The sequence below is a fragment of the Lissotriton helveticus genome, chromosome 11, assembly GCF_964261635.1.
Source record: "Lissotriton helveticus chromosome 11, aLisHel1.1, whole genome shotgun sequence".
Classification (NCBI taxonomy): Eukaryota; Metazoa; Chordata; class Amphibia; order Caudata; family Salamandridae; genus Lissotriton; species Lissotriton helveticus.
Window position 1 is genome coordinate 674,566,328 of NC_136072.1, and position 27,302 is coordinate 674,593,629.

Genomic DNA, 27,302 nt, shown 5'->3' on the forward strand with positions numbered 1-27,302 from the left:
GCGGGCTATGTGGAAAATTTTCCCGATGCCCCTGCCTCCACTTGGCCCGGAGGATTGGAGGTTTATGTGGTTTTGGGGACCCAAGGAAGCATCTATTTTGGGAGGCACAATAACTTCTAGGGTGGTGAACTATGTGATGCCGTCCCCCTCTCTCCCGGACATTTTCTTACCTGAAGATGGCATTCTGGGACTTGTAGGCGACATTCCTTTTGCCACAATTTGCATCATCAAGGGGGCGGAGCTATTACTCACACACAGGGTGCAGCTGGGTATTTTACACCGTGACTTGCATCGCGCACCCTGTGAACACTTCTAGGCACTGAGGAAGGCTTTAAAATATGCCGAAATGCATTTGCCGTGGTTTTGTGTTCCGAATAAAGGCTTCCAGAACGTCCCCACTTGTGGTCTCTTCTTCTTCTGTTGGAGGAGTCTTGCTTGGATATTTTCGCGTGGACGCCAACATCCACGCTCAGAGACCCCCGCATTACAAAGTGGCTGTGGTGTTGTTGGCTTCTGTTTCGACGGACTGCTGTGTTCCAGGGTACTGGATTTGTACCACAACCCACCACCGATCTCGGGAGAAACTGGGCGGCGGGCTATGTGGAAAATGTTCCCGATGCCCCTGCCTCCACTTGGCCCGGAGGATTGGAGGTTTATGTGGTTTTGGGGACCCAAGGAAGCATCTATTTTGGGAGGCACAATAACTTCTAGGGTGGTGAACTATGTGATGCCGTCCCCCTCTCTCCCGGACATTTTCTTACCTGAAGATGGCATTCTGGGACTTGTAGGCGACATTCCTTTTGCCACAATTTGCATCATCAAGGGGGCGGAGCTATTACTCACACACAGGGTGCAGCTGGGTATTTTACACCGTGACTTGCATCGCGCACCCTGTGAACACTTCTAGGCACTGAGGAAGGCTTTAAAATATGCCGAAATGCATTTGCCGTGGTTTTGTGTTCCGAATAAAGGCTTCCAGAACGTCCCCACTTGTGGTCTCTTCTTCTTCTGTTGGAGGAGTCTTGCTTGGATATATATATATATATATATATATATATATATATATATATATATATATATATATATATATATATATATGTACGTTTCTTCCCACCCCATGTACATCGGCTGAAGTCACGGCACAGCAACAGGTAAGTTGTAAGGGTTTTTACTTTATTCACACACCATGTGCAAAGTTTTAGCGTGCATCAAAAAAACAGACGGCCTACGCGTTTCGGCTACCCCTAGCCTTCCACTGGACCATTATATATATACAGACTCAAAAACTGAAAAAACAAGGATTAATGTGATGCTATTGTTAAGTGTTGACAAAAAGTTAAAATAATGTTTAAACCAAAACAACTATGAAATTCACCGGTTATAGTTCAATGAGCTTACTATAACATGCGCCCCCTCCATGCACTGTTTACATCCTCACACATTACATCACTCATGACATGTTGAATGGCATTAATGATGACATATCAAATGACATCTCAAGTTACATAACCTTCTTTAAAGACATATGAGGATGTAACTAGATTTCTGAATAGAATACTCAATTGACAACCTAACTTTAGAATAAATGTACTAGAAGATTATTAAAAGAACATTTTAGCCTTGAGAAAGCGGTAGGACCACAAAACATGTATTGCCTGTGGACCTAACTACTGTAAAGACTGAACTTGGAGCATATTATTGTTATATTTGATATGGAGAATACATGGATGAAAACTCTACCAGTTATCATACTTATGAACCTCCAGATTAATATGAGACGTGCATTAAAGAACGCTAAAGACTTTGATCATAATGCTCTTTTTTTGTTCTAAATATATATAGTCACTGTGTTGTTATATTTTTTGAGTCACATTTTCCATAGAAAACCCATTTTTTTATTTGCTTCTAAATTGACTCTGTGAACGGATGTGCATGAAAACGATCAAACCAATAACTCAGTCAGCTATGTTTAAACATAGCAAGTTTCATGAAGATCCATCCATGGTAAAAAGTGAATGGTGGGGGGAGAAAATGAGTGAGTTTCCAGTTTAGCTCCCACCTGAAGTTCGTCTCTCACGATTAGCTCTAACAGCTGAAATGTATTTTCCCATAATTTGGTATGAGACTAAAACTTTACTCAGAAAGTCAGATTTTTTGGTTTGCTGTAAAGTTGTTTGAGTTATCAACTTTCAAAAAAGAGGCAGAGTGTGCTTTAAAGGTTTAGCACATATGTATATCTTTGCCGTTTAAAGTCAGTAGTCCTTCCAGACACATTTTGAAATTGTAGGACTGTGAGCCTATTCACAAACTGCATTTAGTAGTATGTTTAGTAGTACTACTAATATCTTACAAAATACTATTTACTAACCTGCTTGAGGAGGTCAATGCCTCAGCATTGCCTGTCTTTTAAGTGCTGAGATTTTTAGATCTACTGCAGAGATCTCCACATACATAAATGTCAGTATTAAATGTGTGAGGGACATTGCTGGAAAACAGGAAAAAACTACAAAAGGGGAGGGTTTTTGAGTGGTGTAAGAAGGGATTATGGGAGGTCCAGGAAGAAGTTTAGGAAGAGACATGTACCCATCCACTAAAGAGTAAGCTCACCGGTATTCACAAACTGCTCTTCTATAGTTACTAAAACCAACATAAAAGGATCGAAAACAGTAGTACATGTACTTCAGCTCAGAGCTGGAGTAAGTCCAGCACCACACATGGCAAACCACGGATATCGCAACACCCTCTCATAGAAAATAATGGAGACCAGGACTTAAAATAACACCTAACAGGAACTGATGTTAAAATTAATTAACTTGCTTTACATTTTTTAAAAATATTCATCAATGTAATAAAAAAATGAATGAAACTAATTATTTTTTGAATATTATTAAAATAAGTTACATTAATTCTTTACACATTTGAAATAGTTTTTACAACAGAAATATACATTTTTGATCTTAGTTGGGATTTTTAGCAATTTGAATCACAGAAAAATGTGTATCATTTAATTCATTTGAACTAATTAAATATTTAGTTAAAATGTAATTTTGTAGGGGCGACTATCCCGAAGGGCAGCTTCTGGCAATGAAGGCTCCCGGGAGCCTTCATTGCCAGAAGCTGCCCTTCGCTGATAGTCGCCCCTACGTCCTGATTCACTCAGACGCGGTATCCCCCGGCTGCCTCAAGCCTTCTGAATCGCTATTCAGCATTGGACCCCACATATCAGCCCCTACATCCGCACGACTTTGCCTTCGGCGGACATCACTGTTCCCTCGACAACCCAGTCCTGATGATGATCCCGACTGACGGGGATCGAAACGCCGTCGACCACACAGCTTAATTTCATGGCGCACTATTTGTTTTGTACTCCTGAAAATTGACTCATTCTTGTTTTAAGTGATTACAACTTGATCCTCGGAGCCATTACTCTGTATATTTCACCTATTGTCACAACGCGCCGACCACGCTGTTTCACCCCAGCACTTGCACTACCATCACTATTCACTGTATATATTCATGTATATATCACCCTCACCAAGTGCCACCGGGTTGTCACCCCATTTGATGTGTACAGTGCTGTTTAACTGTATAACTCTGCAACAGACCCGCCTTGCTCTTATAGTGGTGAATAATACCCGCTTTTTTTCAAAAATTGCAGTGACTCCTTATTTCTTTGTTCTGTAATGCATATTGCATACACCTGTTGAAATTGTCTTCCAATTGAAACCTGTTACAGACTAAAGAAGACGTACTGTGTATCAACCGAAGTAAAAGGGCCAGTACTCATGGGAGATTACAAATGAAGATAAGGCAGAACTAAGAAGGGACTAACAAGCTGAATAATTAACCAGAAGCCATCATTTACGAAGGTAAATGACACAAGCCAATGACAAACATGGGCGCCCAGGCTCGACCTAATAAAGCAAGGTGTGCGTTCTGGAAAAAAAGGTTTTAGGTACATGATGGCTCCTCGCGCCATGCCACTTCTTTAGTGTCTTAAAAGCTCTGAAACATAAGGCATGCCTCGTTGATATATATTAAAAAAAGGTGGTTGTGGGAGAGAGTGTCCTGCCTGCAACAGCTTGTAGGAGAAATTACTTTGAGAAAATAGAGCCCACAGACAAAATGTTAATAAAACTTGCATAGTAACAACACAAGTAAAAAGGTCAGTCCTCATGGGAGGTTACAAAATTCGAAAAGGCGGTACTTAAGTGGGACTACTAAGCCTATTCACAAATCAAAAGCAACCATTTCAAAAGGAAAGTAACAGGAGCCAATTGAAAAGATGAACGGAAAATGAGTGTAGTGCTGCATTGGCAAGACCTAAAATGCTCTAGCTGTGTCATAGCGCTTTAAAAAACATGTATATATGCTGCACAACAGCTATGCTACTGTGCAACATGGCTAAAACATCGACAAAGGGATTAGCTTGCACATTGTTGACCTTTGGCGTTGCCAATGCCTCTTTGACTTTATTATTGGCACTTTATAAAACTAAACAGGCAGAAAAACACATAACACAAACCTATGGTTTTATCATAAAATTCCAAGGCTCCCAGCCCTACCGGGGACTTTTTTTTTCTAAATGTATGACTTCATGGCTGACTAATTATCCTCCTTTCAATGTAGCGAGTTAGCGTTCTAGCTCTGAATTACAACTATGATACATCTATGGCTAGAGGTCGAGAAGTCCAGGATTGGTCCTGCCACCTTTCACGATACCTTCAGATATGTGGGGAGAAGCCTTCTTGTGTGCGCTTTATTTTAACCTCACTCAATTTGGAACGCTGCTATTGGTGCGATATTTGGGCAGTTTGAATGGCAATGGCGGCCCTTTCAGACGTTCAGGAAAAGTAAGAGGAGGGGCGGCTACCGCTTGGAGTCATTGCCGTGGAGTGACAGCAAAAATCCGGTGAAACAAAGAAGGCTTCGGCCACCTAGCACTGAGCTGGTTTGATCCGCAAGGCAGGACTTTGATTCTTAGTTGGCAGTACTAGTCCCAGTTTCTACCATTAACCCTCCCCTGTGACTCCCTTTTTGCTTTCCCCATGATGGGCCTGCATTGTACTGGACCCAGAGCTCCACCTGGGCTCCGACCCCAGAACTCAGGATGAGTTGGAGCGGAGCCCAGCCATGGAACAGCCGGTACCTGAGGCTGCACTTTCCAGTTCTGGGCTTCCAGGATGCGCCTCGACTTGCAGGCAAGACGTTGAAATCCAGATCCTGGGAGTGTTAAGTGCGGAATAAAGGTTGGCGGGGTCTGAGGGTAATGTATGGTAGAGTTAGAACACACAATTCAAGCAAGAGGGGTATCAGGACAGTAGAGAGGGCACTGCATTACTGACCCCCCCTTGTTTGCCTTCCACTTGCATTTGTTTCCCCTCTAAATACATTCTTCCTACCTGAAACTTTGCTTTTATCACTACTCTATCTATCCTTAGTAGGTCTTATCTTATTCTGTATGAGGGAGCCTTGTTTATTAGTCATTATCATGTTGTGACCCCACAGTCTAATTTAGGAAGTACCTATTTAATCCCACACTACTCTAACTCCTCTGCTTTTTCACTCGCTTAGCGTATGCCACCTGCCCAAAATGCTTACACACCAACCGATTCCAACGCTGCACTTTTGTGAAATACACATTATTCAACTCACACCAATACTGGTAAAGATAGTTCTTGGCCAGTTGAGCACCACAGGTCCTGCTCCTGGCACTACACTTGCCACTCCAGACTACTCTTGAATTTTCCAGCTCAACTGCGAGTCAGGGGTTGTTGTAGGATTATCTAGACTTGCACAGTGGAACATGTGATTTGGTATTGTTCAGTCGGAGTTTATGGATGATGGTAAACAAATACAATCCTCAAATCCCACGTCTGGTTAGCACCTAAACATAAATAATATTTTTTTAAGAACCAGTGCACGGGTCCAAAGTTTTACGTTTAATACGCATTGATCATGCTTTAACTGGAAGTGTTGCTGAGAACTTGGCTATCCAGTAAAAGTTCCCTTGTACTGGGCAGCTTCAAAAGGGGAATATCATTGAATAGAAGAAATTAGCTAAGCTTTGACTTATTTTACAGTACTATATAGCACAACACAAGGAAAAGATATTGGCAATGCTATAGGTCTCGCATTTAAATGCGAGACTTATGGCATTACCAACAAGCGGCCCCCATTGTCCCATCTGCTTCGAAAGTGAAAGTGGGCATGTCCCGCTGAATGTAAGCAAAGCACGCTGTCGTGCCTAACATAAAAAAATTCAATAAATAAAAAAGTACATGTACCATGTAATAACCAAGTAAAGGGGCCAGTATGCATGGGAGGTTCCAAATGAAGATAAGGTCGTACTAAAGATGAACTAACCAGCCTATTAACGAATCCGAAAGCAGCATTTACGAAAGCCAATAACAAAAGCCAATGAAAAATATCGGTCGAGAGTGGGCACTGCTTCTCTCCCATACTCTACTACAGCAGTCTTGCAAAGCAAACAGCGAATGTGCGCTGCCGCTAGGCTTGACCTAAAATCTAAGCAAAGCCAAACATGAAAATAAGTGTCTGGCTTTGCTAGGAAGGTAGATGATATAGTATAGGGCATTGCTACAGGCCATTTGCTCAGCCTCCAGTTCGTAGCGTCCTCAGCAGAGTGGAAGCTGGACCTGGCCGCAAGCCAAGGCCTGCACCCAACAAGCTCATCCCATGGCCGAAGGCTATTCACGGTGGGGGTTGGGCAGCCATGGCTGGTTTGGTGTAGGGTCTGCCCACAGGCCAGCCCAACACATGCTGCGCATGGGCTGTAAAATAAGCACAAGATATGGGGAAAAAGTGAGATTTACTGAAAATAACACAGATAAAAAGAGAATGCCATGAACATGACACATATTTGGGAATAGCACAGATACAAAAAACAAGTAACTTGACATAAGTATGGCAGTCAACCGTGTTGGAGTTGCTAAACGTAACTGTAGAATTTTGGTTGTTTTGACTTTTGAGCCTTTAACTCAAACAGAACTTTTTTAACTGTGTTTTTTCAGTGCAAATCATTATATATAAATGCACAGTCATATTCACATCATTTAGGCTTTTATTTTGCATTTCGTGGCAGTGGCCTTTCCCTAACATATACATAATACTTACTATATATTGAGTCTTGTTTGCTAGGCAACTTTTGCCCACCTTGGGCAAGGACAATTATGGGAGGCTGAATTTTGCACATGAACCTGAAAGCAGCAAAGTCCCCAGACAATCGTATCGCATGTAATGTATTACTAATGTGTTATATTTCATACTATACACCTAGATACTCACAAGGGACGTATCAGTCACCATCAGGAACTCAACGTACTTCTTGGCTTTAAGAAAATCTTGTTTCTGAAAAAAAAAAAACACAATCAGATGACAAAAAAAACTACATGATATGCAAGGATGTCAAGTCAGGTTTATTAAGCACACAACTACCCAATGGCATACTGGTGCTAAATACAGCAGTACTTAGAACCAAAGTATTAGTTTGCAAAGAAAAAAGTTTTAAGCGTTTTCCTGTAAGCTAAACAGTGAGAAGTGAGGCATTTATGGAAAGGAAGAGTGTTCCAGGCAATATCGTCGCCACAAGAGAATTGCCGTCCACCAGTTCTGCACTGGCAAACTTTAGGGCAGGAGTCTCCATCCTTTTGTGTAATAGGAGCTACCTATGTTAAATGAAAATCATCCTGAGCTACTATTTTTAAATAGTGTTGTAGGCAAACTTATGTTAGTGCCCACCCTATGCAAGATTACTGTTACAAAGTAAGAATCTTCAAGAAGTCAGGTAGTTGATTCCAAGTAGTAACTTTATTTGTAGGTAAGTTACAGGAAGCTTAGATAGAGCCAAGATGGTAAAAAGGCTATGAAGTATGCCCCACCAAGAGCAGTATATCCTTACTGCTCAGCCTGCTGACACCAACTGCCTAACCCCATGCACCCAACATTCTATGCAGTCATCACATTCCACACATCACTAGGCTAAACAGCAGGAAAGGGGTGAAGAAAGAAGAGAAGCGTGAAATAACCTCACAACAATTACCAGTAGCGATCGACTCCGTGCATAGGGCAGGGTTGTGAACAAGATTGTAAAAAAAGCTTACAAAAACATAGGGTCAAGGCACTGACGTCCTCAACTCGCCAACACAATGTTGAAACGGTAAGATTAATCTCAGTGGTGCAACGAACCCGGAGTGCAACCCTTCTACACTCCTGAATGGAAATTAATTTCCAAGATAAACTGACAAAATAGTGGTTCAGCACCCAATTTCAAAATTTGGTAATGAAGCGAGATAAGACATGTCTATTGTACATAATTTTCAATTTCAAACATTATTCATAGCTATTATCGTTAAGTCCATTTGAAGCAGACGCCATGCGGTTACACTGAAGGAGCAAATGTACTCCAAACTATGACATATCACTGAGAGGGTCTCACGCTGGCCGGGCTTTGCTCCGCTGAGGCGTTTGAGGCTTACCTTACTTGTTGGGTGTAGCGGCCGGGCTTCGCTCCGCCGAGCGACCTACTCCCACTGCTCTCCTGTCTGGCCGGGCTTTGCTCCGCTGAGCAGGACTACGTTTCGCACTAGCCCCAACCCAGGACGCCGCCGCTGTTGCCATCATCCTGCGCCAGGAGGTGCTTAAAGATCAGCGTGCTCTCGAGGACCCTGTGCTGCTCTGAGAGGGTCTCACGCCGGCCGGGCTTGGCCGGGCTTCGCTCCGCCGAGCGACCTACTCCCACTGCTCTCCTGTCTGGCCGGGGCTTTGCTCCGCTGGGCAGGACTACGTTTCCCAGCAGCCCCAACCAAGGACGCCGCCACTGTTGCCATCATCCTGCGCCAGGAGGCGCTTAAAGATCAGCGTGCTCTCAAGGACCCTGTGCTGCTCTGAGAGGGTCTCACGCCGGCCGGGCTTTGCTCCGCTGAGGCGTTTGAGGCTTACCTTACTTGTTGGGTGTAGCGGCCGGGCTTCGCTCCGTCGAGTGACCTACTCCCACTGCTCTCCTGTCTGGCTGGGCTTTGCTCCGCTGGGCAAGACTATGTTTCCCAGCAGCCCCAACCCAGGACGCCGCCACTGTTGCCATCATCCTGCGCCAGGAGGCGCTTAAAGATCAGCGTGCTATCTCGTCCCGCGAAGACGCCCGAGGGACGCGCCGGGGGGCGGAGCCCGGGCAGAGGGCGGGCCGTCTGTGGCCGTCCGGGGCAGGAGGAGGCAGGGCAGGGCCACTACTCTTGGTTCCATCATTCGGGACATTCTCCACCAGGTAAACTGTATTGATCAACATCAAATTACACATAGCTGATTGTACTACACCTATATTATTGGCGACAAAGTCTAAAATGGGTGTAAATACCCCTATGTCAACACGCTCAACATCAAGGAAAAAAGAACTAGCTATCACCCCATTACAAAGCTTGACGGCGATAGATAGAATGCTACAAAAAACTATTGGGGTCGTTGTTACAGCAATAGAAAGTACTGAAAGACGGATGTCACTACCAACAAGCTTGTGTCTGTCAAATCTATCCACCCATGATGGGAATACTCATGTAAATACATCTGTAACTACAGCGTATTCTCAGGACTCTATCCTAATGGAATCATATGCAGACTTTCCAGGGAAAGATCATAACTGCGTTAGTATAGCACAACAATCACCCCCCATTGACTTTTCATGTCGAGAAAACAGATTGTCAGTAACTCCCAATATGCGAACAGAGGAGGAGTCCCCTATTTTAATCAATGTATCTGATGATCTGGGGAGGTTGAATGAATGCAGTAATGTCAATACTAATTTAGTAGATAAGATAGATAATGTGAATACCACTCAAAATACAGGTGGCAGAGGCTCTAAAGGTAAACTTGCACCCAATAGAAAATAGTTGATTGCACATACATTTCGGGGGAAACCAAGGGGTAGACAGAAGAAAATATTACCCCTTTTCTTAAAACAAAAGGGCGACAAGAGTAAGACACCAAATAGTTCTGACTTGCAGCCCGATGAAGAGAGGTGCACTACCCAACAGGAAACAGCATCCCTAATTGTAGCTGACCTTATGACTCAACTCGAGCAGTTAATTAAGTCACTTACCTTACCAATAGTGGAAAGATTAAAGGTTTTAGTAGACAAGGTAGGGAACCTAGAAAAGCTAGGTATAGCCCATTGAGATATGCTTGAAAATATGAATACAGCCAGCCAGCCCAGGAAATTGCCGCAAAGGACAACCCCCCAAACAAACCGGCTATTGGTGGACTGAGAGTTAAAAATCATACCACACCAAATAGACCAGTCATTACCCTGGAAAATGCAGCACCTAATGGCCGTACTGTAACTACGGGGCAATCAGTCACTGCAGAAAAGCTCAAAAAAGTCAGCCCAGAACCTATTAACTCAAGAACGTCAAGGCCTATGCAAAAAATATATAACATCATTCCTGCGGTTATAAATCTACCCCCTGAAAGCAGTGCCTATGTAGCAATCCTTGCTAACATACCAAAATTAAAGCCCACCCAATTTAAAAATCAAGCAACGCTTAAAAACAAGACATCACACTGGCTCTCTAGAAACTTTAGTTTTCCCATGCATGGGGCGAACCAGATAGTAATGGTTCAGAGAGTGGGCTGGATAGGCCCCAGTAATAAGGAAATTGACGCCGATTGTTTCGTTATCAATTTCAGAACACCAGAATGGGCCAGGGAGTCAATTTTAAATGCGCCATTGCCCTCTAATTGGGAATATAATACCACTCTACTCCCGCTAGATTCTTTTTATAGGGGCCAGTCAGGCAAGCAACATAAAGTACGAATGATTGATCACCCCAGAGTTAACTACCACAACATAGCCCATAACTTCACTACCTCACCTATGTTCAGAGATAACTTCCCAATTACTATCTACAATAGATTTCAGGTATTTGACTCGTTAGACGAGATAGATTGACTTAGCGAGCAACCTGAATTCTCACATGTAGATATCGGAATAAATGATAGTATGGGAAAGGCCTTTCGAGGACGTTTAGCACCTCCCAAGGAGTCTTTGTCTACATTTGGTATTGACCTCGAGGTGGCTGAATTAACTAAAGAGGCCATGGATAGTGAGGAAGAAGCTGTGAGAGGTGGCATGCATTCATCTGTAATGACAGTCCAACATGACATAATTCCAGCTACAGATGTTTGCTTAATAGATAGCTCAGTAATAGTCCAACCCCACATTATTCCAAATAATACTAACGATGTGGGTCTTAACATCACCACTTGGAATATTGCCGGAATTGCCGGAAAACTTACCACCCCATTCTGGAAGAACTTTATTAACCAAGGGTATGACATTATTTGTCTCCAAGAGACATGGATTAGAGATCAAATTCATGTGGAGGGGTATATATCATATCATATAGCTGCAGTAACATCCGTAGCAGGTAGGGCAAAGGGCGGGCTTTTAATCTTGGTATCAACCAAGCTTACTGAGTTTAAATTTGGGAGTTGTTCTGAGGTTGCCCCGTACGCACAGATATTGCGTTTAGAACATGGAAAAGGTAGGGACCTGGTTATAACAAATTTCTACAATAATATGCTGGGAGCTAACCGGGAATCGATAATACAAGACATAGGGAGGGAAATAGAAGGAACCTTATTACAATCTAGAGACCCACCAGTCATCGTGTGGGCAGGCGATTTTAATATACAAGCCTGTAAACATGCACAAAAGGGGATCTGTGGTCATCTAGGTGAGCAAGACAGTAGTGTCGGCACTCCATATAATCATTTCCCTCATACCGTATGCTTTAAACAACTTAGTCGCGAAAATGGATTTGGAGTTGATGGATTGCACAAAAAAACAGCGATAATAAGGAATGTCCATCATTTAAAGGAAGGGATGCTCATTCCAACGTCGATCATGTCCTCGTGTCCGGTGGCTCGGCCTACTCTAATTTATGGGTGGTTGAACAAACTGTGAGTGACCATAACAGCATCTCACTCACACTATACGGCTGGGGGTGTAAAACCAATTCGGATGGGAGATATATTCAAGGGATTTCAGCTGAAAGACCGAATTGCATGAGAATAAAATGGGCTAACACGAACCCCGACCAACTTCTAATGGATGTTCACTATAAATGTGCTGTAGAAATAAACTACTGTTTAGGTATTGTGGTGACTCCTGCTAGTCTTATCATTAATTTTATAAAAATAAATGTGGTAATTGAGGGGTTATTGACTGCTAGGAGCCGGAGGACAAGAAAAACTAAGGTGGTCTGGTTTGATAAAAACTGTGCCTTGGCATTAACTAAACTAAAAATGTCCCTAGATGCCAAGCCCAAAGATATAATAAAAATCAGGGCAGAGCGCCACAACTATAAGACCTCGCTAGCTAGGCGAAAAAAGGAGCTACAAGACGAGGCATGGTCTAACCTGGATATGGCGGCATCTACCAAAAATCACAAGTTGTTCTGGGAAACAGTTAATTGCCCTTTTTTTTAAAATGAAAATATTCCCGAACTAACCTCCCATGTAAGTTGTAGCGCCTGGATAGTCCATTTTTCTAAGATTTTTTATTCAGATGGGTTAATTTTAGACATATTTAAAGAAAATTAATCGAAATGGCAGAGAATTCAGTTAAATATCAGCTTGGATGAGGTACAAGAGGGACTCAGAAAAAGCAAGGGCGGTAAAGCCCCGGGCCCCGACGGGGTACATGTGGACCTCTACAAGCACGTAATGGACCTATGGGCACCCATTCTGACACGTTTATTCAATGCTGCTGTCGAAAACAGGTTACCACTGACATGGGGTCAGTCGATCATTGTTCCCCTATTTAAGAAAGGCTCGAGGTCAGAGGCATGCAATTATCGTACCATCTCCCCTCTGGACTCGTCAATTAAGGTTCTCAGTAGAGTTCTCTTAGAGAGATTAGAAACTTGGGTTGAAGACAATGACATCTTATCCCCAGTGCAGTACGGATTCAGAAGTGGGCTGGGAACGATGGAGCAGTGCGTAAACCTCGAGCTCATTGTATCTAGTAAAGTTAGATTTGGTCCAGCTGGTGAATGTACCCCCTTTTTTAAGATCAATAGAGGTATTCGGCAAGGATGTGTTTTGGCACCCCTTGTATTTTCTTTATATATAAACCAGTTTGACCAAACCCTCAGATTAATCCCAGACGATGCACCTACTATTAACAGCAACCCTATCCTGATATTGTTGCACGCAGACGACGCTGTCCTCCTGTCCCGTACCCAAAATGGTCTGCAATGCCTTATTAATAAATTTCAGACCTTCATAAATAGCAGGAATTTTATAATAAATAAAGGAAAAACATTCATAATGTCCTGTGGGAAGAAGATTAGGAAAAACAAGACCTTTTTTTTAGAGGGGGATCAATTAGAAATCGTCAAAAGGTTCTGTTACCTTGGCATTACATTTTCAGGGGATGGAAAGTGGGGCAGCGAACAGGAAAGTGTACGTTTTAAAATGGTTAGGAACACAAGTAGTATTTTTAGATTTGCTGCTAAACTAGGGGGACGGAGAATAAAGGAGATGGTGTCGATCTATATTTCAAGGTGTCTGTCATCAGCCTTATACGGGGCTGGCGTCTGGGGTTACAATATCCAAAGTGGCAACCTAATTCAGATGGAAGAGAACTCATTTCTGAAACGTTTGCTATGTGCCCCGGCTTCGGCTTCTTCTGTAATAATCCATAGGGAAGTGGGCCTAAAACATGTCAAGGACTTAACATCCTTGCGCCCATTGGCCCTATGGCGATCAATTTGGTCAAAAACAGAAACCAAATTTACCCAGGATGTGATAACTGACTGTTGAAGGCTCGACCACTGTTCACGTATACCATGGCTTGGCCATATCAAATATTGGTATAAAACACTTTATGAAATTGAGGGTTTTCATGAACCTGAATCGGTGGCCTGTATATCAAAAAAAGAGCTTGCAGTATCCTTCCTAAAACATTTGGAAAATATTAGATCTATTGAATGCTCAAAACAAAAAACTTTTACCTTTTACCAAGAGTATAGCGTTAGCGAAGGCTTTCAATCATATTTAACATCAGTTACGAAAAGCTCACACCGTTTTTTGCTGACTCGCTTTCGCCTGGGCATTGTACATCATGTAGTGGCATTCCCTCTGATAACCAGCATAGCACTTCCCCCTGTCCTTGCGACGGGACATCTAAACAGAGTAGCTGTCATTTTATGTTGTTTTGTAAATTTTATACTCCAATGAGGAAATTTTATTTAAAACCCATCTTTTTATCTAATAAATTACGATGCACTAAGACAGCCATGCAGGTAATGTTTAACCTGCAGAGTCCAGATATATGTTTCTGCATAGCAACATATATTTTAAAATGTATATCTGTACGGAAATCAATGATTCTATGAACAAACTGAATTAAAAGCCGTATATATAAATATAATAGGGATAGTCAACAATAACCACTGTGTATATATATTATGTGTCTAATGCATAGGTTATAGTATGAATTTTAGCTTTGCGTTTTAAGTTTATTTGATTCCGGGCGCATTATCGCAACAGTGAACCTGTATCTTTTTTTTTTCTACCCAGTGTTCCAATTCCCATGTATTTTATCCTTGCTAGCTTTGCACATTAATTGGAAGATGACAATTGCACCTCCTGAACGCTAATCTTGCACATATTTCTATTAATCACTAGCACGTGTCACTTTATTGCAAATTTTACACATATTTCATAAAGATAAAATTGCACCTTATTATGCATTTGCACTAGCGATACTATGAAATTTTAGATCTATGTTTTAAGTCTATTTTATTCTGGGTGCATTGTTGTAACAGCGATTTAGGATTTTAATCTTTTGAACCTGCGTTCCATGTTCTATGCACTTTATTATTGCTAGCCTTGTACATAAACTAAAAGAAGATTAATGCACTTTCTGAAAGCACATTTTGCACATACATTTTATCAATTGTTAGCATGTGTCACTTTATTGCAAATTTGCACTTTATGATGTATTTGCATTCAAAGCTTTAGGAATTGATGTTGATACCCATGGGTTGAATATATATTTTGTATATGTATTATTTTATGTTCTGATGTTTTGTTGCTATATGGTCATATACTTATATATACCGAATAAAGCATTTTGAATCTGAATCTGACATATGACACACAATTTTTAAAATTCGCCGGACTCAGACGGACAAATGATGCTAATGTATGAACTGAGCCCTGAAGAAGTCCCTGTCAGACGAAATGCGGTGGCTACTGTTCAATTGAAGTGATTTTAAAGAAAAAAGATGAATGAAGACTTACTGAAAGAAGAAACCATCTTCATATGCGTTTGTTGTGACTTAACGATAATAGCTATGAATATTGTTTGAGGTTGAAAATAATGTACAAAAGACATATGTCTTATTACGCTTCATTACCAAATTTTGAAATTGGGTGCTGAACCACTATTTTGTCAAAAATCTAAAACAGCTTTGTCGATTTGGAATGCCTTTACACAGGTAACACATAAAAAGCCATAGCTGTAATGCCACTGGCCCCAAGGTAATATCAGAATAAGCCCCCAAAACCACACTATTTAGCCCTTAAATATCAGCTATAAATACATTTCGGAAATGCAACCATTTTTCTCTAAACATCTGCTTATATTTTCTGACAGTGTATGTTTCAATTAGGAATACATATATAACTTCACCCAAGCAAAAGTTTCTAACTCAGTATGCTGGGCTGCACATAGGACAGCTACTTACAGGTAGCTGGAGAGCTACAAGTAGCTCACGAGCTACTCCTTGGAGAAGCCTGCTCCAGGGGTAACAAGAAGACAAGCAGCTTCTGTGAAAAGATGAGTTGATTTATAAAGGATAATTAAATTGCACATGAATTCAAGACTTAGGCCATACGTGACATTATGGCAACTGCAGAGACATTTTAACGTAATACAATTATTAATTGACAGCCAGTGCAATTGGCTAAGGTGTTGTGAAATCAGACCAATAAGAGGGACCCTGTCAGCGTCTTGCAGCCATGTTTTGGATCAGTTGAAGACTCTACAGCTGATATTTAGGAAGTCAAAGGTAAAGTGAACAGAATAAAGCTGATATATATATATATATAGATGTGTTAATTAACTTATTTCAAGGCTATGGTATAGTGCTTCATGGCCCAGGAGGAATAATAATCAATACTTGCAGGTAAAACAGTCCAAACATAAAAGGAACATTTAATTTCTTGTCTTTCCAGTTCTCCATTGTGTTTAACTTCAGAAAATCTATAAGGAGTATGTTACTTACCATGTAAGCATCTATACATAGCATGTTGTGCTGTAGATTTACATGCTATGCACACTACTGCCATCTAGTGTTGGGTTCGGACTTTACTACTTGTTTTTCTCAAAGAAGACTTTATATTGCGGACGTTAAGTCGTATCTCCTCCTCTTCAAGAGAATGTGCATGTCCACCAGCTCCAATGTTAGATTGTTTATTTTTTCCAATGCCATGTTGGCAAGTGAGGATGGAGTTATCGAAGACAGTTATTGGTGTGGAACATGCATAAGTGAATTGGGATAAATTATGCCTCTTCCTTCGTGGAGTCTGTACAGGACCACGTTTAGTTATTAATGGTAAGCCAGTGCACTGGCAAATGATAGCGTTCCGATATCCCGGAGTCCATATATATATACCGCGAGCAACAGGACCTCCTGGAAGGCAATCTGACACGTGCCATCACAGCAGTATGGGAACAAATGTCCTTCTGGCAAACCTTACCCCTAGCAGTTATGGGGCGATTCGCTTTAATAATAATGGTGGTATTGCCACGATTACTCTATCATTTCACTAACTTGCCACTTTATCTTCTACCTCCTATGTTCAAGGATTTGGAGTCCGATATACAGCACTTTATCTAGCATGATTCACGTAGCAGGGTAGCAATGGTTAAAATGTACCTGTCAACCACGCAGGGAGGCCTGTCACTACCCAATATGGAAGACTACTACTTAGCAGCATAAATTCAATGGGTGGCATTCTGGCTCAGTGCCCACAACCTTGGAGACATGGCAACACAGGCACCCGCAATACTCAGCCTCAAATAGTGGCACTTTTTCACCCTAACAGGAAAGGGAGCCCGCCTATGCAATTATCGCTGAAGATAGCTTATCAATGCTATCGCCGCTGCCTTCGCCTGACACGCCACTTGGTACCATATGTGCCCTCTCTTTCTATACTAGGTACCCCTAAAAGGCAACGAGCGGTATCTAACGCGGAGCTCATGCAATGGGAGTAAGTGAGCATACTAACTGCGGGAAAGTTATTTAATGATGGGCAGCTTATCCTCTTAGAAGACCTGGCTGAAAGTACTGGCCTACCACGCGGTCAGTTCCTACTGCATGCCGTGGTGACTCGCACGCTCACCACACAGTGGGGAAGCGCACTTAAGGAGCCAGATACGCATCTTACTATACAATATCCACATGAACTTGAAACTGGTAACCATGTCACCAAATGGTTTGCGGAATCACTAAGAGCCCACGCAGGGCCCCCACTGCTTTCTTTGCGTGCCCATTGGGATGCGAACCTCCAATTGCAGGTCACAGACCATGAATGGAGCCACATACTTGAAAGCCCCATGCAAATTCCCCATAAAGCATGCTTTAGGCTCATCCAGTACTATATACTCCACAGAGCTTACCTTACACCTGCGAAAATCAATAGAATGTTTAATCCTACAGATGCCAAGTGTGCCAGATGTAACGAATTGGGGGCCGATCTTTTACATGTGCTGTGGTCCTGCACTGCTATACAGCCATACTGGGACGAAGTTATTAGGAGACTGGCATTGTGCACAGAGCGGGCACTAGACTGGAATTGGAAGGTGTGTATCCTGGGTCTTTATCATAGGTATAAGAGACACAAAGTAACATCAAGATACATTGACCTAGGCCTCATAGTAGCTAAACGGTTCCTTACATGCCGTTGGAAGTCTCCTGAGCCTCCAGTGGCCAGGGCCTGGCATCGCTCTCTGTTATGTTGGGATCACAGGGAGAGGGTTTTGCACTTCATTGCAAAGATGCGATAGGGATACGTAAGCAACTATTAGCGCCAGCATGGGACGCAATATTATTAGATTTTCGTGCAGCAGAGCAGGATCAGGACGCAACACTTGACATGGCAGTACACGCTAATGACGACACTGTCCCACTGATAACACCCACCCAGACACATTAGTGCATGGATGCAGCATACTTAATTATTACTACTCCTTGAAATCTTAACTCTTACTGTGACCACGCAGATGACAATGTTTATACCTATTCTAAAATCCGTCACTAAGTCAGCAGTTCTTTAATGCTCTGAAGTTATACCCTTTCCTTTTAAACTCATGCAAGTTAGACTAATAGAGTGTACTACTGTTAAACATAATTCCATATGTATGAGCTGGTTGAGACCTCGTTACCTAAGTAAGTAAGTACGTAATAGTTTATTAGCATAGTTAATTAAAACCATTGCAATTCATCCTTAAAAACACTAAGATGCACACAATACATTTTTCATCAGTTGAATAAAATTACTTTCACATAAAATATGTAGTCTAAATTTAAAAATCCTAACAAAAGTTCGTGAAAAATTAATATATGTAGTAAGAGTAAAAATAATATTCATGTTGTTCTAAATGTCCTCTGTAGTTTATGCGAGGTAACAAATTCCAGTGTTCTCTTTATTTCCGTTATCCTTAGTGTCAATCTTTATAGGCTGTAGCACAAAAAAGTACAAAGTTCCCCAGGGGCGCTAAAAGAGGGGGGGAAGGGAGAAGAACAGGGAGTGTGTACCCTAAAGAGGGTAGAGTCAGGGAGCAGGAGCTCCCTTGTTAGAACTCAGAGGCCTCACACACCCAGCGAGCTAGATGTCATGCTTCATCATTGGCCTCTTGCTCCTCGACAGGCTGGCGCTGCAATGCCTGTCGGGCGCCACAAGGGCGCTCTTTGTCGGAGATCTTTAGTTCAAGCCAACGGTTGAGTGCATGTGAGGGGGAGAAAATAGGGGTGTAGTCTAGTGGTTAGTGTGAATTTAAAAAAGGTGAGTCAGTTCACAAAGATTTTTATTGGTGTGACTGATTCCCTTGGTTAAAAAGGTGGGAGGGGAGATAGATGCTGTAGTTGGCACAGGGGAACTAACTCAACCCTCTGATAAGGTCGACATGTTTCTTGCTTAATAGTGCAATTCTTCAGGACCTACAACAATAAGTACTACACAGTGAATGATATGTAAGTGAAAAATGAAAAAGAAGCGATACAACCTCTCAGGGTCTGTAAAGGGGCATACCGGGAGGTTCTGCAGTGAAGGGATAACCCTACTAGAAGTCCCTAATGGGCCTCGCAGTCTGTTCCCGTGGGGCAGCACAATAGGGAAGGTACCCTGTTTGCAGTGCAGACCCTGGCTGTCAACCTACCCACACGCGAAGCGCTCGAGCAAGGGCGCGGAACAGCTAGTAAGAGTAAAAATAATATTCATGTTGTTCTAAATGTCCTCTGTAGTTTATGCGAGGTAACAAATTCCAGTGTTCTCTTTATTTCCGTTATCCTTAGTGTCAATCTTTATAGGCTGCCAGTAAGGGATTCTGCTTTGATTAGTAACCTCTGAAAGCATGACGGAGGGTCAGTTTTCTGCATCTTTGTTTCAACCTTCATCAAGTACTTCACCAGACTGCAGTTAAACTGTGGGTCATTGGGTGCAAAGCAGGCAAGAACTGCCTGTCTTCGTGAGCGTATTCCACTCTGGATAAAATTATGTTTCAACAACTGTTTCCGTTCCACCAACAACTTCTCACAGGAGCACAGCAGATGTTCCATATCTTCCGGCGCCATACCGCATAAACGACAGAGGGTACCCCCGTTGACCCTTAGCCACTTTGGGAGATGGCGTGCGCAAGGTAACGTGCCCAGTCTGTATTTGAGGAACTTCAGTTTTATATAACGTGTGTACCCGAGGTCAAGATAACTCTGCTGGCCTTGCTTAGAATAGGAGTTCAGGATAATCCACCCATGTGACCTCTTTGCAACACACGCTTTGTCTTCAATCCATGAGAGGTGTTTTATTGTTTTCTTTACTAATTTTTTAATCGTAGTATGATTAGTAGGGGTGTTCCACAGCTCTTGTAACCCCAGATTCACTAGGCTGTTTTACAAATATCTGGCGGCTGGCGATGCCGGATTCAATTCTAATTCTTCCCATAAGTAGCTATTTAGGGTTCCTTTGTTTGCCTTCCGTATATTATCCCAAGTAATTACATATGCGCCTTGTCTTGCCAGGGACTGTTTCTGTACTCCAAATTCCAGCCTAAGTTGGGCCGGAGAGGTTTGTTTTGGCAAACTGAATATAGTTCTATATGCCGCTGCCACAGTTCTGTCTAGAGTCGCCGCATCCCTTCCTCTCTGTACTTCACTCCCATAAGTGATCGTGGGCAGCAGTTTAGCTCTTATAACTTGTGCCAGAGGCAGAAGAGATGGACTAACAAGTTTGCTATTTAGTTTTTTGGGAGAAGTCGATATCGCAATGCCTTTTCCTCTAATGCTTGCTTTCTGAATTGAAAACTGGCCGCTGTTGTCGATTTTGACTCCCAGGTACTTATACACTGTTGTGTCTTCGATGCGGTTTTTGTTCCAAAACCAGCCATAGTTTGTTTTCCCTTTTTTATTAATTGACATAGTTTGTGTCTTCTGTACATTTATCGTCAGTTGGTTACCATCTGAGTACAACCGAGTTGCATCCACAAGATTTTGCAGTCCTATTTTTGTTTGACTGATTAACACTATGTCGTCCGCATATAGTAATTATGGTAGTATTTGGCCTCCTAGTTTCAGTGCATGGGAATTACAATTATTTAGAGTCGGGGTAGATCTCCTAGGAACAAGTTAAAAAGGGTTGGAGCCAAAACGCATCCCTGTTTTAGGCCCTTGTAGGTTGAGATGCGTCTGGACAAAAGAGATCCATCACCAAGTTTCACCTGTATCCATGTGTCACTATGCATGTTAATCAGTAGGTCTAGCAAGGGTCTCGGGATCCCCCATTTATTCAATTTGGACCACAGGAGATTCCAGTTAATATGGTTGAAGGCTGCCTTATAATCGATAAAGCAGAGGTGAATTGGCATTTTGTTGGTTTTGGCTTTATCAATTAACAAGCCCATTGTCAAAATGTTCGTTGTTGTCCCAACAGTTTTGGCAAAGCCTGTTTGATTTGCAGGGATTAAGGGATTTTCTGCAGCCCAGGCCTTCAACTCTTCCAAGAGGATCCCGGCAAAGTACTTGGCCTCGTTGTCCATGAGGGCGATCAGTCTGTAGCTACTTGGTCGTGATTTATCCCTGATTTGTATATTGGGGAAATAATCGAGCCCTTCCAGGAGGCAGGTAATATGTTAAACTGCATTATTTCCTTGAATAGTGGCTCTTGTGCTCCAGCCCAGTCCCTTTCACTCCGTTTATAAAGAATGGGCGGAATGCCGTTCGGGCCTGGCGCCCCTTCCCTTTTTGATTTGGTGCACGATTGTATTTTGTAGGTTTGCGTCTCCTGTATTCGTGATTGTATTGCCACCTTCTTGTGTATAAAGAGTTTCACGCGCTGTTGTTGATTTGTTATCCTCATTTCCTATCCCAAAATCGGAGGCCCTTAGTTGTGTGAAGTGATCTTGGAGATATATTGCCCATGCTGCTTCGCTAATGTTGGAGGATACTCCATCATGAACAGGATTTAGAAAGGAGTTGATTGATTTCCAAAATTTTGCCCCATCATTATTTTTTATGTCAGTATGTAGTTTTGCCCATAAGCTGTCCTCCATTTCTTTGTTAGCTTCCCACTTTGTTTTTTTTCAAGGAAGCCTTCAGTGTCCTTAGGCGGTCATGTTTCACCGTGTCTCTTGGGGAGTACCTAAGTTGGCGCATTATTTGGTAGATACATTTCTTTGTGTGTTTAATCTTTACTTGGTGTTTCTTTGTAAACGGGGTCATATTTTTTCCAGTCCGTCCTGTTTGGAGTTTCGGTGTTATGGAATAACCTGCCATTTTTGTTGTAAAACACTCCCATTTCTCAACTTCATTATCTCCGATTCTTCCCTCAAAATGCAGTTTTGCCATATCATGCAAGCTTTTCTCATTAGCTGCAAAAAATGTTATCCTTTTATAATTGACAGTATAAACTGAGTCAGAAGGGAGCAGAGACTGCTCAAATTTAGGCTTGTAGATGTTCAATGTGATTTCCTGAGGGCAATGATCACTGTCGGTCTTTTCCCCTATTTGGAAAGAGGAGGCATAGTGAAAGAGAGATAGTGACATGAACGTATAATCAAAGATTTTGCTAAACCTTGATGAATGAAACGTGCATGCTGGTGGTGGGTCTCCAAGGAGTCTTCCATTTAGGACTCTAATGTTATAGGACTCAAGGTTCTCTAATGCCTGCTTATCTAATTTAGTATATTTAGTTGTTTCTGAGGTAGCTTGATGTGGTATATTCCAGGCTATATTTTGTAGGTGATTCTCGTCGTCTGTTGTATTCCCCATCAAATTAAGATTAAAATCGCCAGTGAGCACGACGTCCATAGTCAATGTTTTAATTAAGGTTTCCTCTAGGAAATTACCTATTTCTTTTATTACCTTAGCTTTCCTTTTTGGATGAACGTAAGCGTTGATTAAGATTACATTTGCGCCCCTCTTGCCTTGTTCCGCAGTAAGAAGATTTAGAATCACTAAGTTGGGAGTGGGCGGTCCACGTTCCTTGATCTCGTGGACACAGGTCACCGAAACATAAGTCACAAGGCCCCCTTGAAGATGATCGTATTTTGCAACTCTCACCGCGCTTGTAAAGAAACGTCGAAAGCCAAGCAGATGCGGAGGTTCTTCTTGCCAGGTCTCTTGAAAGGTCATAATATCGAACGATCTTATGTAGCTGACAAATTCTTGATTATTCATTTTGGAAGCAAGGCCATTGTCATTCCATGAGCATATTCTGTAGTTGTTTTGTCCGCTCGGTGTGCGGGGATTCGTTGTTGGTCATTTTGCTTGATTATTAATTGTTCTGGCGATCCATCTTAGGTCAAATGGACCTGTTGTTGCGCCATCTGAGGCATGTCCCCTTGCTTCCAGATCTTCTGTAATTCTTAGTCCGGTTTTCCCTATTGCGCCTCGGAGTACCGACATTCCAGATCTATTACCGCAGTTCTGCGCTCCTACTCTTCCTGAAGGGATTAGAAGGTCGGGGTATCTTGGTTTTGTAAAGGGGGCAGTTGAGATTCCCGTGTTCTTAAAGGTTTGGCTCTCGGCCAGTATGTTCTGTGTAACTGAAGCAGCGGCCTATGTTGCCTTTGTTTTTTTCCACCTTCGAGCCTAATTCTGCCATAAATTCGATGGAAACTAGATCGTGAGTAGTCACGCTTGCCAGAGAAGGAATATGAGATAACAGCCGTAGGATGTTCCCTCTATTCAGTATGTCATGCCTTCCTTTCGAGATGTAGTCAGGGATAAACCATACAATATTTGCTGTTGTGTCTCTATTATCTTCCAACTTCCTGTTCTTTTTATATTCAGAGTTTCCTCCATGTCCTAATCCCTGTTCTTGCACTTCTCTCGTTAGTGCTTGGTGTATGGAAGGTTCCACCCTGATGTTCCCTTCAAGGTGTGAGTTCTGTTGCCCTCCTATGTTTGTTGTTTGGTTCCCGTCCCTTTGTCCGAGGATGGATGGTTCTGATCCCCCACCACTTGTACGTTCCTTAGTGTCCGTACTTGGAGTTGCCCTTATATGCGTAGATATAGCTGTTTGTCTACTTAGTGCCGGTGTGTTGCCATCAAACTCTTCCATGACTCTCCGCATTGTTTTGGTTAGAGAGTGCAGGGCGCTTTCACTCCCATGCAATATTCCACTGTTTTCATTAGGATTCCTTGTGGAGTTGATGATTAAGCCGACTCGCTCACTTCGAGCTGAATATTGTTGCTTTGTACTATTTTCCAGACTTGGTGGAGACGGTATATTAGTTATTTCTTGGTGAGGATCTTCTCTTCCTTCTGTGTCGTCGATGTCTTTAGAGCTCTTTCCTTCTTCATCGTCAATATTGATGTTGTTAGGTCCACTTTGATTGGACTGGGGCCTTGACCCAAAGAGGTGGCTGAATCCCGCTCTATCTAGAATTATTTTTTGATTTCTGCCTTTGCGTTTGTTTGCCCGCCTTTGCTTTGCGTTTAAATGGTTGTCAACCCTCTCATTTAGTTGAACTACAGGCAGTTTGTCGTTCGCTATTCTGGTTTCATTGGCCACTCCTTTCCGGTTCTTGTGGATCTGATTCTCCGGTATCTCAGTGTGGACATTGTCGGTGGTTGCGGGGGGTGCTGTAATTTGTATTTGGTCTGTTTTGTTCATAGTACGGGTTTCTGGAGGGTCCGTGTCTATTTCCCCAGATATTTGTCCATTACACTGGTGACTCTCTTTTTCTTGTGATGATGGTTTTATTAAAGTGCATAAGTCACTCAGCATTGATGGAAGTGTGGCAAGTTTATCGATAATCGGGCCGCATCCACAACCCAGGCTCTTGTTTTGAGCCTGATCATGTTTGTTTTGTAGTCATGTGTTTAGTGTTCCCAGTTTCCCATCAATCGCGACCACAAAGACCGCCAATGTGTCTAAGAGCGTCAATTGAGTGTCCATCTTATCTGACTGGTAGTGGAGGGCTTCTACCAATAGTTGGACTGTTTTTAGCAGGCACTGCCATGCTGCATCCTGGGTAGCGTTTTTTTGTATTTCCTCCTTACTAACAGGATTTGATGTTTCATCTCGAATTTCAATTGTTTTTCCTCCATCATGTGAGTCCTGTTTGTGTTCACATATTTTATCATTTATTTTGAAGTTGAGCCCGCTCCCACTTTTATCATCATTGTAAGCAGCCATAATACCTTCACAGTCCTCCGTTCCGGGGTCTGTGACGATTTCTGTCCCTTCTGTTTTCCCAGTTAGGTTTAATCCTTCCATTCCAAGGTATGAGGCTATTTCTGTTTATTCTAGTTTCCCAGATAGGTTTGGTCCCAGGATCCTATCTTTGGATCCCCCCCCCAGTAGATGACTCTAATAGGGAATTTAATGTTGCGTCAATTAGAATTGAGTTGCTTGTTTTTTCCTGTGTTTCCCCGTTCCTTTCTTGGTTGGGGTTAGTACACATCAGCAGAGATTTTTCCAGCAAGCTTATTTGGCTGTGCGTTTTTGATGTCATTGCTATTGCACAGTTACCTAATCTGTTTTTGTTTTTACTTGATCCATTGACACTGATCCGATCCAAGCTGTTTTCAAGGTTATCCTGTTTTCTTTTTTGTGAGTCGTCAGCCCCTTTGTTAGTTTCATGTTGCCTGTGAATTAGGATGATTTCGACTTCACCTATTTGTGTATTGTCTATATTTTCAAAAGTCATCCATGTTTGATTGGATTGCGGGGTTGAAGTTGTTTGTAGAGAGCTTTTGACTGCTCTGTTGTTGGCTCTTTTTTGGTCTGGACTTTCCCCTTTGTCAGTTGTAGTCCGCTCTTTTGTGGTCGATGACGATTGTTTTATTTGAAAAGGTTGAAGAGGTGATTGAAGTCCTTGCACCTCTTTTGTATTTGAAAGTAGGGCGTCCCCCACATTTTTTAAGAAGCTAAATTTCGTAAAACTTTTCGGTTGGTATGAAAACTGCCTCATTGTTGGTTTGTTGCTAGATTCCAGTTGTGATAGTTGCCCAATCATTTCAAGTACAGAGGAGTTTCTGTCTGCTAGTTTTTCTATTTCAATGAGAGTACTTTTTTCATGTTTGCCTGTCCAGCTTCTTCTGAAGTCTCATCCCTTGCGTCCTCCAACATGTTGGTTTTTCGTTTACGTTTTTTTGACTCTCGTTTAGCTGTTACATTGCCACGAATACGGCCTGACCTCATGGTGCCCTTTTAGATCCTGGCTTTCTGTCCCCTACAGTCAGTAAGATAACAGCTTGATGGTTTGTGACACAATCAGTTCCAGTTAGTTGAGAGGTTTGCCCCTTTTTTGCAATTATTGACTCACTCTTCCCTGCTGGTTATCAAGTCCTCCCCCGGTTTTTCAGTAACAGTGAAACTCAGAACTCCTTTCCCCGCTCCGCAGTGCACAGTTGCAGAATATAATACTGTTATTTGCTCCATTCCCTGTAGCATGTGCCTTGCAAGGGTGTGACTTTTCCCCCCTCCCCACCACACACAGTCACAACAGCCACTCTCGTCGGCTTACCTCCAAGCCTGTCTGCTCTGCAGAGAGCCCGTCTAACTCGCCACTGCGTGGCGGAGATATGGCGGCGATCGGCTTTGAGCAGCAGCCGTCAGGAAGCAGATAGCTCTGGTAGCGGTGCAGGGAGGTAGAGGTAGACGGTCGCAGGTCGCAACAAGGTTCAGGCTGCTGCGCCCGCGAGGCAATTGAAAAAAAAAACAAATCTGGCCTTGAGACAATCAAAAAGCGGCTCTGGCCGCTATTCACAGTTATGGCCGCTAATCACAGTTCACAGTTCAAATTGCCCCTACCATGGAGCTCCAAACAAAGTGAGCAGGAATCAGCTTTGACCGCACGTGGAGTACCGGGGCCACAGAGGAAAATCTGGCCAGAACAGAGAAAGTCAGGCGGCTCGAGGATCAAGCAACAGGAGCTGGAGCTGTTGAGCTGGCGGAAGGAGGCTCCCAGGTCCAGACTAACGGGTGCCGACTGCTGAATAGTATCGCCCGGCCACCACTGCTGGAGGGTGCCCGTTACTCTCGCTGCTGGAGACAGTCCGTGGCTCACTGCAGCACTCGCGGCAAACCGCCTCACCCGGCCGCCACTCGCAGCATTCGCGGCAAACCACCTCACCCTGCCGCCACTCGCAACACTCGCGGCAACCACCTCACCCGGCCGCCACTCGCGGTACCTGCAAGGGGGGCACAAGGGGCCACACGCGGTCTTTTATCGCTTCAGCACCGGGTGTGTGTGCCGGTGCTTGCAGGCTCTCGCTCTCGCTCTCAGGGCTACCGCAGCTCTCCTCCGCCGACACTTGCGTCCGCACACAAGCAGTGTCTGCTCTCTGTCAGACCTCGTTACCTAATTTATCCTTCTGTTCCCCCCCCCCCCCATTTATCTTTGTTTTTTTCTCCTTCGCAATATATTGCATTATGTATTATCTTAACTTATGGCTGAGCTGTAACCTTTTTCTTATACATATAATTGTAAACTGTTAACAACCATGCTACACTGTATTGAACACCTGTATCAGAGGATAACAAAAATGTAT

At 42.9% G+C, this 27,302-nt stretch overlaps 1 protein-coding gene across 6 annotated transcripts in view; it reads right to left on the minus strand.

The window, feature by feature from the left end:
- LOC144791764 (disintegrin and metalloproteinase domain-containing protein 28-like) overlaps nucleotides 1–27,302 on the minus strand; it is a 3,516,669-nt gene that overhangs the window by 2,666,560 nt on the left and 822,807 nt on the right. For all 6 annotated transcript variants that reach the window (XM_078666532.1, XM_078666533.1, XM_078666531.1 and 3 more), the window contains one exon: nucleotides 7,309–7,371. In XM_078666532.1, the coding sequence (XP_078522658.1) occupies nucleotides 7,309–7,371 (63 nt within the window). The remainder of the gene's footprint in view (nucleotides 1–7,308; nucleotides 7,372–27,302) is intronic.